This window comes from Lagopus muta, chromosome 8 (assembly GCF_023343835.1).
Source record: "Lagopus muta isolate bLagMut1 chromosome 8, bLagMut1 primary, whole genome shotgun sequence".
NCBI lineage: Eukaryota > Metazoa > Chordata > Aves > Galliformes > Phasianidae > Lagopus > Lagopus muta.
The window spans coordinates 26,912,739-26,929,499 of NC_064440.1; the positions used below are offsets into that span (position 1 = coordinate 26,912,739).

Below are 16,761 nucleotides of genomic sequence, written 5' to 3' on the forward strand. Positions count from 1 at the left end.
AACATCTCTTCAGAGAAATATGTGCCTCAGTTCACAGAAAACACTGGCGTTGCTAATGGGCAACAGCTGAATTATGCAGCTTTTTAAAATCATAAATCACAAATTTATTCAACTGGCGCATTGAATTAGAGGTGTAAGATGTGTGAAATCACTGTCACATAAAGAGCAGAAAACCACAGAGAGGTAAGAGAATATGGAAAATTGCTGAAGAAGAAAAGGTCGATAGCATGCTGTAGATTATTTTATTTATAGTAGCAGTGTTTTGCTTTTATTATTTTCTTTCGTGCTTTTCTTGGCAGCCATCTACTGCAGCCTCCTGAAGGGTGAGTGGATCAGTGAAAGGCATGAATAACTACTGGGGGAGACACTTGCCTAGGTTTTTTTAGTCACCTTTGTGTTCTCTAATACCATGGGGTGCTGAATACTGACAAATGATGTGATTTCTACTCTCTACATAGGTCTTTCTGATTTCCTACCATCTGCTTGTGGGAGTTGGTGAATAGGCAGCAATAAGGCAAAAGAAAGCTTTGTTAAGAAAATAAGGATTAAAAAAAAAAAGCAAGGTAAATGTAAAATAGATTTCTATACCTGAAAAGAGGCATTTGATGGCAGTCATTAGGAATTAATCTAGGCAGTTTGCATCCCCAAAGTCCCTATAGGATTACAGCAGTGTATCATGAGGTACCTTGGAGTTCTGATGGTGGAAGATATGGCTGCTTTATGTGTGTCTGGAGCACCTCAGACAGTGCAGACTTAGAGTTGGTACTGATAGGCATCAATCATAATGGCCTTCTCAGGAAGACGAGGGAAGGCAGCAGCTTCCTTCCTTTATAAATTAGGAAATACTTCGAAACCGTCACACACCTTTACTGGGATGTTTCTCTGGAGTGCAGATTGTGCCACCAGATACAAAGGTCTAAGGTGAATTATTGCCTCTGATTGCTGCACCGGTTATGAATAAAGCTTTCTTCTTCCAGCCAAAAAATTGTGTCCTAACTTGTGATTATCTGAAATAGATCTTTTTTTTTCCTCTGGTTACCTAGTACAATTCCCAGTATCTGCTATGATTCAGAGGCAAACACCTTAATATTCCTGAGAAACAGCTTTCAGAAATCATTTCTGATTCAGAGTGTGATTTATTAATTACGGGATTTGACATGCGCTTTTAAGTTGTGGTGCACAATGGGGCTTAAGAATCTCTTTGTTCATGAAGTTCAGAAGCTGATCTAGGCAATGTGCATGATGCTCTTGCTTCTTGTAATTTTTGTCTATGTATGCCTGTCTTCTCAAACTAGTACTGCTGTCTGTAGACATTTAAAAAATGAGTTTCTCTAGTTCTTTCCATTGAACGTTTTATTCTGAGGTGTCACTTCAATGGATGGTTTAGTATTTCTTTCAAACAAATCTCATCACACAAATATAGAGTCCCTTTTTGTCTGCAGTCAACCAGCACTGTAGTAGTTGTTTGATATTCTTCTTTTATCCATTATTCTGGCAAGCGACCCTGAAACCACCCTCTTGCACAGCTGCCTTTTGTCAGGGTGCACATTAGCACTGAACTGTGCATGAGGCAAATGGATCGTGCCCTCTATCTCCCTTCTGATGTCTGCTGAGGGGCGCCTGTAGATGTGGAGGTTGGGAGGCATCCTGTTTCCTCCTCAGCCATTGTCCTTCCCTGACTTGTCTTCACAGCAAGGGAAGCAGAATTTTAACAGATATCCTATATTTGTTAATCTTATAAATGCATACACATTAGTGCATGTGTACACATGTATGTACGTAATCCCTTTGTGCGTACGTACAATGTAATCCCAATGTACGTACAAACCCAGCTTCTGTCTCCAGTAAACAAGGCTATATCGAGTTCCTTTCTTTCTGTGTTTGCTCCTATCTGTCTGGATGATGGAAATGTATTTTTAAGGGTAGAGGAGTGCCAGAAGAGCTGAGATGAGAGACTAAATCTGCGCCTGTTACTAGGAAACCAGTTGGGCAGTGCTCTTCATGTCGCACCCAAGGCATGGATGTAACCTCTGCTTGTTTACTTGCAGGCGCTCGTGTTAATGCCAAAGACAATATGTGGCTGACTCCTCTCCATCGAGCAGTTGCTTCAAGGAGCGAAGTGAGTACGATTTGATTACTCTGCTTTTGAACATAAACTCTGTGCTGGGGGGAAAAAGCAAACCATTGAAAGCTGCAGCAGGCAGCACTGTGACAAACGGGTGAGCATTTGCTGTGTGCAGGGCCTGTAGCATTGCAGCCAGCGGCCTGCTTTTACCAGCTAATTACAGCTGCTGTTGAGCCTTGGTGTGGCTGACTTTTCCCATTGCGTAACTGGAGCGGGTCGCACTGAGCCGCTGGCAGCTGGAGGGAGAGATGCTGGCTGAAGTGAGGTAGTGTCACCAGTGTGCAGGGCCATCATCGTCAGGCGGTGAAATGAGGAGGAATCAACCCGTACAGACGTGTGCACACTGCGTGTATGCCAGGAGGGAGTGGATGTGTGTGAGATCCAAACTGCACTGCTTGTTTTGGTTAATTGCATTTCAAGGCATCCTTCGGCTTTTCTGTTAATCCGCTTTGATTGGTGCACAAAGGAAGGTTAGCCCTTATTTCTTCTGCTAAACAGCTAGAAATCTTCTGGCATCACGTTGTGCTTTTTCCACTACTGTCTCAAAAAGGAGCAGCAGTAAGTACCAGGGATGACTGTGCCATTATTTTGGCTTTCTGTTTTGGACTCCTTGTGCTCTCCCTAATACTCAGCTAAGAGTGAGCCCAATTCAGGCTGAGTTGGCTTCTGGGTGCGAGGGGAGGGGTTATTGGACAGACAGAGTGTGGCTGCCTTCCAGGGACTGGCGGAACTTGAGTCACCTTCGTAACAGTCCAAGCGCCTGCCAGGCCCGCAGGCAGGAATGCTGGGCCTGCTCCTGAACTCGGGCATTGTTTGCCTACTGGCTGAGCTTCCAGCTGCTGGCAGCTGCCAGAGCCCTCTGAAAGGAATATCTGATAGGATATGAGTGCTGTAATGAGGCAAAATACAAAAAGCCGTGTTGAGAAACAAAGGTCAGACTTTTAACCTTGAAAATAAGCCGCACTCTTTCTGGTGCAGGAATTGCAGCGTGCTTGGTTTCTTTTTTGGATGCTTTGAGTACAGGATTTTTATTTTCAGTCACAGTCCTAACTGAAAATGCATGTCTTCTTGGGGGTTTGTGCCTGCTCTTTAACTCTTCAGCTGCTGAAAGCTGGTTTTGCAATGAGAAACTCTTCCCTTGTGCCTGCAGTTCTGGTACCCAAAGGAAATACCCAGAGAGGCAGCAGGAGAAGGTGTGTGGTGTGGGAGAGCGGAGACATCTCACTGATAACATGGCCTAGCTGGAAATGCTGGACACAAAGGCTTTATATAAACGTTGCAGATAAAGAAGTCAATCTAAATATTATTAGCTTAGACTTTTCAGTCTTTACCATTTACTTTTTGGAATTCTCCCTTAACTTTTCCCTTCCTTCACTGAAAGTCAAATGACATGAATATTCCTGCTGACTTCGTATCCCAGCTGGGTAGGTCCCCGGTGTATTGCATGTAAATAGCTTTTGAAACAGCAGAGCTGTAATTAAAAAAAGAAAAAAAAGGGAGAAAAGAAAATTCTGTTGAGACATCAACAGTGTATCATTCTTGGTGCCTGGAGAGATGCTGTCTACTAACTGAACCAATCTGTTAGATGTCAGTTTGTGGGATGGCTATAGAAAATGAAATTGCTGAAATTAGTGGAGACCAGTGAACAAAAACTGCTCTAATAGATGTATTCTTGATGCATACTGCAGGCGCTCTCCTGGGCCTTTCTAGATACAAAGGGGCTATTTAAACATACACACGATGAATTTGTTATTCATTAATAAATCTCTGGCTGGACTTAGCAGAAAACTTTTCAGTTTATGGAAAAAGAATTGAAAGAACATGTAGTGCTGGTCTCTCCTGCTTCCAGCTGTGAGTTGTAACTAGCAGGCAAGGCTACTTGAATGCTACTGTCCCCCTGTGACTCTTCTGTATTTTGTTTCTGAGGAAAAATAGAAGAGGAAACAATGTAATATAGACAGAGCCATTTTTTAATCCGACTTGCTTAATGGCAGATGCGTGAGGAGGAGCAGAAAAGAGCTGATGGTAAACTCTAATGAGACAATCTCTTGACAGAGAATAGTACATTTTGTCACTGGGAAATACTCACTCTTAACCCCTTGGGGAGGGATGGAACACTAATGGCAACTGGGGACACCAGTGCAAACTCTTGCATGTGGTTCTCATGGTTTTTTTTGTGTTTTTGAAAACTAAAATTTTGTTTTTTTATCTTTTGTTGTTGTTGTTGTTGTTGTTTCCTTTTTCCTGTTATAAATAAAAGAACAGTTTGCTATGATTTCATGGTCCAAACTGATACATAAATATCAGTTTGAAGTAATTGATGCAAGTGCAAGCTCAGATCTATCCATTCATTTTGTCAATTGAAGCACAGTTCTGGTGATTCAGGTCTCAAAGGTTAATTGGCCAAACAGGTTGGGCTATCTGCATGGACAATTTTGTATGTCCTAAAATCAAATTGGAAAATTGTGGCCGTGGACATTGCTTTAAACGACAGCAGAGGTGATGTGTGCTCTGGCATTTGAATCAACAGTACCATGTCAGTAACCATGGCTATTGCTTGGATGAGTGTTGCTCCCTTTGTGTCCTCCTGGGCTTGCCTGGGATGCATAACTAAAATGCATAGGTAACACCACTGGGCTGTCAACTGCATGTTTATTGGAACTGCTTGTTTATAGCTGTAACTGTTGCTGTTGTAGGAAGCGGTGCAAGTACTGATCAAGCACTCAGCTGATGTCAATGCTCGGGACAAAAACTGGCAGACCCCGTTGCACGTGGCAGCCGCAAACAAGGCAGTAAAGTGTGCAGAAGTTATCATTCCCATGCTGAGCAGCGTCAATGTCTCTGACCGAGGCGGGAGGACAGCGTTGCATCATGCAGCTCTGAATGGCCACATTGAGGTGAATTGTTTAATAGCATAATTGATCTTTCATTATCTATTCTTTTTTTTTTTTTCCCTCTTTCAAACAGTTGGCTTGCATGTCTGGGTGTAGACTAAGCCATATATCACTGACCCCTGTGGTTGCTATCGATCATCTGCTTTCCAACCTGTATGCCGGGTTTCCTGCCTGCAGAAGTGAGAGTGGAAAGAAACTGCCTGTGCAGATCTGGCACGCTAGTGTAATGTACATGCAGACTTGGGGGGCTGATTGCGCACCTGGCTCTGGCAATTCAAATGTGTCCTGGCTATTTTGTGCTCAACTGCCTGAGAAAGTAAGAGGTGGAATGGAAAGACAGGAAAACTGGTGGATTCATTTCATACCAAAGTAATGTTCAGATGTGTGAGATCTAGTCTGCTTTTCCAATTGTCTTCTAGAGAATGTCCTTATGGTTTTGAGATCGTATATGCTGCTTCTGCTTACCTAATACGAGTAAGCTCTTCTAATTACTGGTTCTATATGAAAAACATAGTTTGGTAAATAAAGCCCCGGCGTAAAGAGTTTTGTTAGGTGTTAGGCATGGTTGAAAGGATTCTTGTTGCTTGTTCCACACTCAAAGATCTAGATAAGGAATAGAAAGTCTTTAACTAGAACAGCAGAATTCTGTCAAAGGAAGTTGATCGATTATGCTGTAATTAAAAGGGCAGAAGAATGTAATTCCTGTAAAACAGTGATGGTATTTGGCCCTTAAACTACTGCACTGTTGGAAAAAAATAGTGAGGCTTGTGAGCTCTATATCTAACTATCATGATATTAAACTCCTGAACTTTCAGGTAGAGTGCATTAGAAGTGGTAATGGAAGTGTGTTGTTATTAGCTGATCTCTGTACTGTGGCAAAGCAGCTTACTAGTGGAAGGCAATTATGCATCTGTGCAATTTGTGATGTTAGAATGTTTTGTTGGGGAAGAAAGTTGTTGAATGTGTTTTTTTCTTTTATTTTTGTTTTGCCTGATTTTGCTTATTTCTAATATTGCATGACTGGTAATAGAGAAAGCAGCTTTTCAGCTCTTAGCCATACTGCAATCACATACAGAACAGCCTGATTTTATGATCACAACTTTATCACTAGAATGTATTTTTACAAAGTATTGAGTGTCTGATCTACAGGGTTTGTTTGCTTGCTGTTGTTGCTTCTAGATGGTGAACTTGCTCTTAGCCAAGGGTGCAAACATCAATGCTTTTGACAAAAAGGACAGAAGAGCTCTTCACTGGGCTGCATACATGGGTAAGGCTCTACTTGTTTGAATTTCCTGTTGACGAACTAACAGCATGTTTTATGAAGACAAGACACGGACCTGTCCATGGAAAATGAGAGTGGTATTTATGCTGTGCACGGAAAGGGTTGTCTGATCTAAATACAGTGTCTTTTCACACTTCTGCAACTGGTGAGAACATTGCTGTGATTTTAATGCAATTAATGTGGGCTTTTAATGTTGCTTTTTTTATTTTGGTCTTTCTATCCTGATCCTAATTCCAGGTATACTCCCAACTGAAGTATATTCAAACTTGAAAAAATACAGGTTGAATTTGTATCTATTTTTGCAAAAAAAAAAACCATTATAAAATACAGATAAATATGTCAATGATTTTTGCTTCTTATTCACATTCATAAGTAGACAAGTCGTGGTATTATTAGAAAGTTCTTCTCTTTTCTTATGCTAGAAGCAAATTGTCATCTTTTATTTCAGAGCAGAGAAGAACAACTAATTCATGTAACATAAATGTTACTAAATGCTGCTTAAATAAATCAGACTGTATTATTATTTTCAAGTTATAGTAAATTTTGTTATTGCAGGGGATTGTTGGGATTGTTTTTTCTTTAAAAATGCCAGAACAAGAAACGGTAGCAGTCACTCTTGTTCAATCGCTGTGGTGTCAGGAAAGCAGTGTATTCAGGTTGTAATTAATGAGACATTGTGTGCCCTCTGTCAGGCTTTTCACCTGACCTATCAAATTCTCAATCTTAGCCCTGGCATCTTTGGAAATGAGATAATAAGAGATTTCAGAATGTGAGAAAAGCATATTGTGATGTCTTGATTGGCACAGACAGATGGAAGGCTGCTTGCCAGCAGGCATGATTTGGCTTTTGAGCTAGTGAGCTTTGAAGACCACTCTGAAGTAGTGAAAGGCTTTTCTGTTGTGCTATGTAATTCCACGTATATTTGGGCAATTGAGATGTTGTCAGTAAAGACCAAAGCTGTCTGTCACGAAAGTGCTGAGCAGCCCAGGTGGCGCACATCTTCCTATGATGCTTGCTCTCTTTCAGTCTCTTTAACCTAACAAAATTCTAAGAATTCAGCAAGGAGCAATAATGACTGTTCCTCAGTTCCTTGAGTTAATTTTGGTGGCTAGGGCACTGTCTGGGATGGCAGGACATATACTTTGAAACCTGCAGAAGGAGGAGGAAACTAAAGATAGGTGGGCTATAAGTTGCATTTTGAGATGCTTGGCTTTTCTTATGTATTTTATGGGAGACCTTAATCCAGAGGGAAGGTGTTTCACTCCTGAAGACATATGTCCCATGGGTCTGGCAATAAGCTTTAAGTCTGTGTCACTTTTGAGGCTGTTGCAGTTATTTTAGTTTGAGGACTAAATATGTATTTATACACCACAAGTTCAGATTCAAACATTTGTAGACCTTTATTGAGGATTTTTTGCTAGATTTTTGCTAGATAAACGTAATCTGAAGATCAGCAGTCAGTAGAAAATCTTACGATGGTACTGGTAGACTTTGCACTCAATAAGTATTCATGTCCTCAGTGCTCCTGGAAAAGAGGGAACCTTTATTTTGAAATTTGTTATACACATTAAATATTGTCAACAAAAAAAAGGAGCATTAGCAGTCGGGTCTACAAATAACATCATCAGGATGCTGTTTTGGAAGTCTTATTGTCTTGCTCCTGTGCTCACTGATCTTTCTTTAAAAGGGAGAATAAAACAGGGCTGTTATTTTTAATGAGAAGTAATGTGGGAAAGAGATGTGCTTTTGTTCTTTTAATGACTGGAAAACTAGCTCAGTAAAAAGAAATTTGACCCACCTGATGGAGAGGAATACGTATTGCATGGATTTCTTGGCAAGGCCTAGAGCTAGGATTAAGAGCATTTATGAAAACCCTTTTCCTTTTCCCCTTGTAAAACTGGGAGACACGTAAAATGCTAGTGAGAGGGCCAGCATGTTAGCATGAGAGTAGTACTCCGTGAAAAGCGATACTGGTATACCTGCTGACTACTTTCTCTCATCTTTTGAAGGTCACCTGGAAGTTGTTGCCTTACTGATTAATCATGGTGCAGAGGTGACTTGTAAAGACAAGAAGGGTTACACCCCGCTTCATGCAGCTGCATCCAATGGGCAGATTAACATTGTGAAACACCTCCTTAACCTGGGAGTAGAGGTACGTGTTTCTCTGTATTCAAAGATAATATTTTTCTCTTATGGATGCTGCTACATCAGTGAAGCTTCTAAAGAAAGTAGTTCCTGTTTTCTGAACTGTGAAAAGCACCTTATACTTTGTGTAGATTATTGGTTTAAGAGCCAGGAAACATTCTCGAATAAAAGTGTCTGATATGGACACTAAATTCCAGGTCACCTTGCTGGGGGATTAGGGAAATATATGCTGTTTTTGTAGAGAATGGTGGAATAATGAAGTCTCCCTTGGCCTGGCATTCCTTTCGGTATGGTGAGAGGAGATTCAGAGTACGTACATGGAATACTTTACTACATTTCAGCCTGTTTACATTTCAGGTTGTGTATTTCCTGCGTTAGCTAGTGGAAAGAAGGGGAAGGATTATTTTCACTTGGGAAAAGATGTTTATTTCAGGGTACAGACTTCTCCTAGACTAATATTGTCAACTCAGTGGTCCAAAGCAGCAGTGAAATGACCAGAAGAGTCTGTGCTGGTTGTCGATCAGAGATACTGAATCAATTCATTGTATTTGCTAGCTGTGTAGCCAGCTGTCGTGACCTGCCAAAAAAATGTCAGAAGTCTGTGTCAAATGTGAATAGGTGTTTTCCATTATTAGCAGTACCATGCTGATAGTGACATTGGCAGAGATAGGATCTTCGAGATCTTTTTTGTAGAAGCGTACTCACAACATGCCCGAGTGCTCTGTGCAACCTGCCTCGCCCTGCTTTACAGAACAGCAGTTGAATTCTAAGCCAACGATCAAGAAGTAATGTAATCTTAATTACATCTTCATAATACTGAACTGCTGAAAGTGGTTTCTTTATTGAAATGTGAATGGCTGCGCAGTTTCTCCATCCATTCCCTAAGACACTTGCCCAACCTAAAAGGAATCTGTGGAAAGAGATCGGAAGCCTGATTCTACTCACAAAAACTCAATAGAGTGTATTGTTATTATTATTATTATTTTAAAGACTAAGCTTTTTATTTATCTTTCTTTCCCACTTTTATATTAAAAAGCTTCTAACTTATTAGGATTTTTATCATCATCATCACATAGTCCTGCTATCAGCTTTAAGCTTTAGAGCGGCTTTTAGAAATTGCCAGTAGGATAAGAAGTTAATGATAATGAAGGTAAAGCATTCCGAGTTAAGTTCTCTGGGAGTATTTTTCTTTTTGTCAGTGAAATTTGCTGGTGAGAAATATGCCCTATGACAGTTCAAGCCTCTAGCTATTTCCATTTGCAGTACGTGATGCAATATGTAAAATGATAAGCTGATGTGTCTCCTTGTCTCGTTTTAGATTGATGAAATGAACATCTATGGAAATACTGCGCTTCATATTGCCTGTTACAATGGTCAGGATTCTGTTGTTAATGAGCTGATAGACTATGGTGCTAATGTAAATCAGCCCAATAATAATGGATTCACTCCCTTGCATTTTGCTGCTGCCTCCACTCATGGAGCTCTATGTCTTGAACTGCTAGTGAATAATGGGGCAGATGTTAACATTCAGGTAAAACTTGCATTTTACCTCTTCAATTTTACTTTATCCTATTTTGCATACCTTTAGAGTCTGGAAACTGCAGCAATGAGTACAGCAAGTCTTTAAGTTCTTAATAGAATTAGAGTGATGCTGAGAATGCCAATCATTAAACCATTTGTATGAGATTAACTTCTAGCAGAGGAGCATTCAGTGCCTTTATAAATGTAATAGCAGCCTTAAACTCTAGGCAAGCCACTCTACTGAAACCACAGCTAAAGTTTAGTCTCAGGAGCTCCGTCAAAATGTTGACTTGGGCAATGGTAATAAGTCAAGGAAATGTTTCTTTCTGGTGTTTTCCTTCCTCCTGCAATATGGATTTAATTAAATCTGATTCTAACCAAGTTTCTTTAGACTTTCCTGGGTAAATAAAACCTCAAGGTTATTTGTTTACACATTTTAAAACCTGGTTTTACAAAGCCTGATTCTGTTTTGGTTATCTGGATGCTTCTTGAAAGGTACATGGGTACATATACCTTGATGAACCTGAAATGGACTTGCTAGAAGACAAGATCTCTAAGTTCAAATAAGACTTTGGCTACTTTACTTTAAATTGTGCATGTTCCAGTTTCTCATCTGTAAAAGTGGTCTCCTAGCATGTAGTAATTGTGGCTGGTCCCTTGAGATCAGCGGACAGTCAGTGTACTATTTAAACTCAGCATTATTGAGGTGAAATTAGATATTGTTTTTGCCAGTGAGTGCAAAACTCAATGCCAACAAAAATGAAATGATGTGAGTAGTGAGGCAACTGTCACTTGCTATTTTCTCAGCTCCTCAGCTTTCCCAAACTCAGTTTCGGTCTCTAGATCCAAAACATTGATCTCAGCCCATTTTAGCTTTCCTTGTATACTCACTTCTTATTTTCTGTTTGTCTTCTGTAGACATCTTGTTTTTGATTAAGTTGACAGAACTTCTGTTCTAGGATATATCTACAAAATTGCAGATTGAAACATCAGTTATATTCCTTGCATTTCTGTGACTGCTCCTCCTTAGCTTTGTGGTTCATTTTTAAGAAATTCTTCTTGCTGCAAAGAGTAAGGAAGAAAAAATGACTAAATGGGAGATGGCATGGTCACATTTAAGAGTGATACGTTATGCGCTTGGAAGTTTCTACCTAACATTGCATATGGCCAGGCTCTGAGGATAGGCTGTAGCTCAGATCATTTCCTGACCACTGCTGAGGAGCTGCTTTGTGTGTATGTTTGTACCTTCTGCATTTATTATGACATGAAGATTCAGGCCTGTAGTCTTTAGAAGCCATTGGAGCTTTTATGTGAAGAATAGCTGTAGGATGTTGAACTGAGAGACTTCAAGTTGTTACCTCTTCTTTTCATGCTAGATGATTGTTTTTACGTTTTGTTTGTTAGAGTAAGGATGGGAAGAGCCCACTGCACATGACAGCTGTCCACGGGAGGTTCACACGGTCACAGACCCTCATTCAGAATGGTGAGTTTCAATGTCTGTTCAATAACTCTCCCAAAGAGTAGGCATTTCTTGGGTGGGAATTTTTGGTTTTCTGACCCAGAATGCCAAAGAACTTCTCTGAATGGTGTTCAGCTCTGCATCAAATTCTGAGTATGAGCTGCGTTTACAGGTTTCCTTTTACAGTGTCACCATAAGTGGCAACTCTTAGTTCTAAACAAAATTCAGTCTTCCTCTAGCTGACGATGAAATGACTGATCTTTTGTGATCAGCAGTTTTGTCAACCTGCTAATAAGAGTTAAGAGCTCTGTTTAGGATATTTCATATGATGAGAGGAAGGCATAGCTAGCTTTTTCAAATGATTAAAGGAGTAAAAAGTTCTGGTTATCCTCCCTTGAGAGCTGTGGTGCTTTTAGAGCCCACGCTGTTTTCTCTATGCCACCACTCAACAGCTGTACTTGTCTTACCTCCCTTACCTGCACATCTTATCACTGTCTTCACTAAGTGCTGAATAAATACACTGCAGGGTGGACCAGCACCGCTTTGTTTATTTTGGCATAGCCATGAGTAGATTCCAGAGCTTGTAATTACCTGTCACACTCATTAAATATCTCTTTTGCCCAAAAATACTAGAGCATATAGCAAATATTATTGTTGGAGATCTGACAGAGGCCTGCCTTCTGACTAACAGAGGCTGCTAATACCGATTGTTTGCTTGTATTTGTTTTGGTCATTATACTGGACAGGACAGTCTGTTTTCTTTTATTTGTTTCTGTTTTCCTCTTTCTTTGTTTAACTACAATCCCAAAGTTGCAATCTCATCTAACTGCAGTATCTCTGTTCCAGCATTTTGCTAGCCTTTATTTACCATCAGAAAATTCCTCATAGCATTTCACTAGAACTTTTCTTGCTGTAGTTTTTGCCTGTTATCTCATTTGCATAGTGGAAATGCAGTAAATATTACCATATCCTCATTTTAGCAAGACTTTTACCTAATTTCACGAAGTATTCACACAGAAAACTAATGAAATAAGGTCTAAATGAAAATATTATTGTGTAGATGCATAACAGCTAGAAAAACTACACTCGGACATTAGTAATAATAAATGGATCACTGTTGACATAGAAGGTATAATGAGATCTTTCAGCTTCCCTCCTGGGTCTGGTATACTATCCAGTATTTTTGTTAACAGCTTGGATGATGGAATATGAAGTGTGCTTTTAATATTCAGAGAAAACATGAAGTTAGGAGAGACTGTTTTTCTGGCAGAAGCTGGAGTTGAAAATGAGCCCTTGAAATTGGGGAAAAGTTGTGATGAAAATAATGCAAAGGAGAGATACAACACAGGCAGGGATATCAGTTAAATAAATACAGAATGGCAAAAGCTGAGTGGGTGACATTTCCTCAAGAAAGGATTTGGTGTTTGCAGAGGATCGGAAACCAAATGCGCGTCAACAATGCCGTGGTGTTGCCAAGAAGAAAAGTAGAGGAAAAAAGCATAAAGGTACAGGAGTGTGTAGATAGGAGCATAGCCAGCAGGCATGAAGTAATCCTTTTGCTCAGCGTTGGTAGACATCAGCTGTAGTACTGTTTCTGGCTTTTGACATTTTCCTTTCAGAAGGATGTGGGCCAGCTGGAGAGAACTGGGGGAAGGACAAGGATGGTTGAATTACAGCAAACCTAATTTACAAAGAGAGACTGAAAGAGCAAAAGTTGCTCAATCCAAAAATGAAAGCAGGGACTTGATAGCAATCTTTGCATGCGTCAAAAGCTGTAGCAGAGAAGAAAGAAACAATCAGTTTTTCCTGTTTGAGGATAAAACATGAGATGACAGGCATAAACTGCAACAGGAAAAGGTCTACATAAGCACTGTGTAGCAGTTTCTAATGATTAAATGTTAGTCATATGTCATCGTGCTCACTGCCTGTTCCCCACCATGCTTCCCCACTGAAGCTGGACAAGGAGTTGAGAGCACTGCTGTTGAACCATGGTCAGTACCATGGCTGACAGCTGATGGCTCACTGTGTACCGATCTCATTCTTTGAAATTCAGTGGCTTGATTTTGCTGCATTCACTGGGGAGAAATAGCATTTGTAGGCACAGGTTCAGACTTAATCTTTGGGTATTAAACTGTCTGAAAATATTTCTTGCAGGAGGAGAAATCGACTGTGTTGATAAGGATGGTAACACCCCATTGCACGTGGCTGCAAGATATGGACACGAGCTATTGATTAACACCCTCATAACCAGCGGAGCTGATACTGCCAAGTAGGTGGCTGCAGTGGAGCCTCCAATGATCTAATGCTATATCTGGTGTTGGGAAACATAGGTATTCCTCACCTTCTGAGGTGAAGATGGATAAATGCATTAGCTCTACGCTTCACTAAAATATTAAATGATTAGGCAGGTGGAAAGAAAGAAACCATGCTAAGCTCTTTGCGCAGTTATATGGTTGCAAGTAGTACCAGCACTGCCTATTTTTCTGAAGGGTTATCGATACAGGGTGTATATGAAAGTGCATCTTGATCACAGTCCATAAAGTCCCTAGCAAAAACTTTGTCTAAGAAACATAATTGGAAAAATTTCAAATACTTTCCAAGGGAATTATGTCCATAGCATTTAAATTGGTGTTATAATGGCATGTTACATGCAGTGACAGTTCTGTTATCTTGTGTCTTTTGATGAGACAAAGGATAATCAATAGAATTGCAGTACTACAAAGCAGATGTTACTAAGCCTGAGCTCAGTATAAATTTAGATCCTGTGTTGATTTTGGTAGCCACATGACTGAAATAGTAGGACAGGTTTTTTTTTCTGATTCGTGATTTTAGGGCTTTTTTTAATGAATAATGGGACAAGAAGTTGATAGTCGGACACAGATTGCTAAATATTGTTAGTCTAATGGCCTGTCAAAAGAAAACAGCAAACCTGGAATAACAAAGTAGTGTAAGAAAAGAGTAATGCTATGCCATGAGATACCTATACTGGATGTTTGCAGTGGCATCTGATTACATAAATATAATTTTTCGGCTACCAGCTGCGTATTTCCACAATAAAATTTAAGTTTTCGATCTCTAAAGCACTGCAGAAGTCAGTGACCTCTCTTGACTTACCTAGGAAAACCTGTTTGCAGATTTAAATTAGCTTGTTTTAGTTTTGAAAGTTCTTGCAGCTCTCTCTGATTGATGTTTGAGGATGTTTAAGAAAGAGATATGTTTGCCCATATTTCTGCATAAAGTATGGCTGTCTCTGTTTAAACTTGGAAGGTGGGACAGATCTTCAATGGGCACAGATAATAAAATTCTTTAGTTTGCAGTTAATGTCATATTAACATAGCCAATACAAAGATCTTAGTGTCTAAATCAGGGTATACTTTTGCTAGCTTTTTCTCTGGTACAGTAAACTTCCATCTGCCTCTTTTCTTGAGGTTTGATGTAAAATGAGCTGCAGTGGAGTAGCACGCTCTCGGACTTAAGGTTATCCAACTCAAAATGTCTGTATTCCACTCAAGTGCCTGGAACACTGATAAAATGAATTGCTTCTTCCAGCAACAAAAATGAGTGAAATAAGAATTTGTCTCAGAAATCCCTGGCAGGTCCAAGTGATGCTCAGCCAGGAGCACTGAAACACTAGGAGTGAGCTTTTGTATGCACTGCATGTAAATAGCTCTAGCTGAGCTCCCCAAACTGGTTTTGAAAAAGAAAACTTCAGAACATTGCTAGCAACAACAGCATACAGCTCAGTCAATCTTTGAGGCAGTTGTGTTTTAAGGAGAAGGTATGTAAGAGGTGGGAGGAACCACTGTGAACAGTGCTGTTGAAGCATGGCTGGTTAGCAGATGTGCAGATGGTGTATTTCGATGGAAACCAGCCAAAACACGTGCTGGGTGGAAATCTTGACCTAAAAGATGAAAAATATTGCTTGAGATAAAACTGCGTGGAGGAGGAGATGGAGGGAAATGGGTGTAGGAAGAAATATGGCAAGACAGAGTGTCCAGTGTTGGCTTAAATAAATGACTCCACAGTTAAAAAAGAATTGCAACCTGTTTATACAGATGCATCAGCTCAGTGGAGCTTGTGCTGTTTCCTTTAAAAGAACAGACTGCCAGATCGTTTTTAAAGAGATTGACTCTAAAATGTAGATGGTGAACACTGGCAAAATTAAAATGTGTGTAGCGCCCCTTTTTGCTTCTTAGTGTAGAAAAGCACCAAGGAGGACAAATTTAATGTGAAGACAGAGGAAGGATGGAACTGTGGCTTCTGAAAAGAATGATGTTTTTAAAAATAAATCAGTATTGGTTAAATACATATGTGTAAAACATTGGTGAGAACGAGGCAGCTTTATTAACATTCACGCTTCTTTGTTTAAAGTATCATTAGTAATTATGATTTATGGTGAGCCTTACAGGAAAAAAGGTTAGTTTGTCTTCTGTCCATATCTAAAATCTTCCGTGAGGTGATGGTGCTTTCCATCCGCCAACTGTATTCTCAATAGGAATCCATCTGCTGCTGTTCAAGTGTTTGTCATGTTCCAAAAATGTATCTGCTGAAGCAGGCACTAGATTATAATCTTGGTGAGATGGTTGGTTTAAGGTTCCGTGTTTGTATGCAGTTGGAGGACTGCCTGCAATAGCATTTCTAGAATAACTGTATACTTTGCACAAAACACGGCGCTAAGTGGCAGAAGCCAAGATGTCTAAGCTAAGAAATCTTCTAAGATGGTGAATGGTGGCATGTTCAGGGGCTGAGCTGGGATGATTCGTGGGTGCCAGTAACAGCTGCTGAGTGCTCAGCTTGTTGAAAAATGAATGTGACTGCCTGATACAGATTTAGCTTAATAATTGGTGTCTGCTTTTTTGTTTTGCTTTGGTTTTCCTTGTTTGACCCAATATGTCTGCTCTGAGGAGTTCATAGTGTAATTGAAAGGAGGGTCATGTATGCAAAGGGAAGGGAGAGTGAAAGAATGTGTAGGGACAGTAGCTGGAGCAAACAGGGTTAGATGGTCAGTTGTTTGGGAGTGGGAGGAAAACCTAAGTGTCACAGAGCTCTAAAGGAAAGCATGAAGAGATGTCATCTGGTGCTCCAGCCCTGTGGTGAGGGAAGAAAAGGAAGCTTTTGAAAACCCAAGTGAGAGTTATGTAAAGCAAGATAACAACTGTACAAATGGGTTCCAGAAATAATGCAGAAAAGCTTTTGGTATTTACTTCTACCCTCAGAGTGCCATTGCAATATACATAGCTGATGAACAAATCTATGTATCCCCCACTGGGAGATTGACTCTGCTCCCTCGCTATCCCCCTTACAGAAGCTTTCATTTCACATTTTTAGAAACCTT

At 40.2% G+C, this 16,761-nt stretch overlaps 1 protein-coding gene across 10 annotated transcripts in view; it reads left to right on the forward strand.

Moving 5' to 3' along the window:
* Positions 1-16,761, forward strand: part of ANKRD44 (ankyrin repeat domain 44) — a 124,391-nt gene that overhangs the window by 66,843 nt on the left and 40,787 nt on the right. For all 10 annotated transcript variants that reach the window (XM_048953911.1, XM_048953907.1, XM_048953906.1 and 7 more), the window contains exons 4-10: positions 2,049-2,119; positions 4,822-5,022; positions 6,199-6,286; positions 8,311-8,453; positions 9,765-9,977; positions 11,372-11,450; positions 13,581-13,695. In XM_048953911.1, coding sequence (XP_048809868.1) covers positions 2,049-2,119; positions 4,822-5,022; positions 6,199-6,286; positions 8,311-8,453; positions 9,765-9,977; positions 11,372-11,450; positions 13,581-13,695 — 910 coding nt within the window. The remainder of the gene's footprint in view (positions 1-2,048; positions 2,120-4,821; positions 5,023-6,198; positions 6,287-8,310; positions 8,454-9,764; positions 9,978-11,371; positions 11,451-13,580; positions 13,696-16,761) is intronic.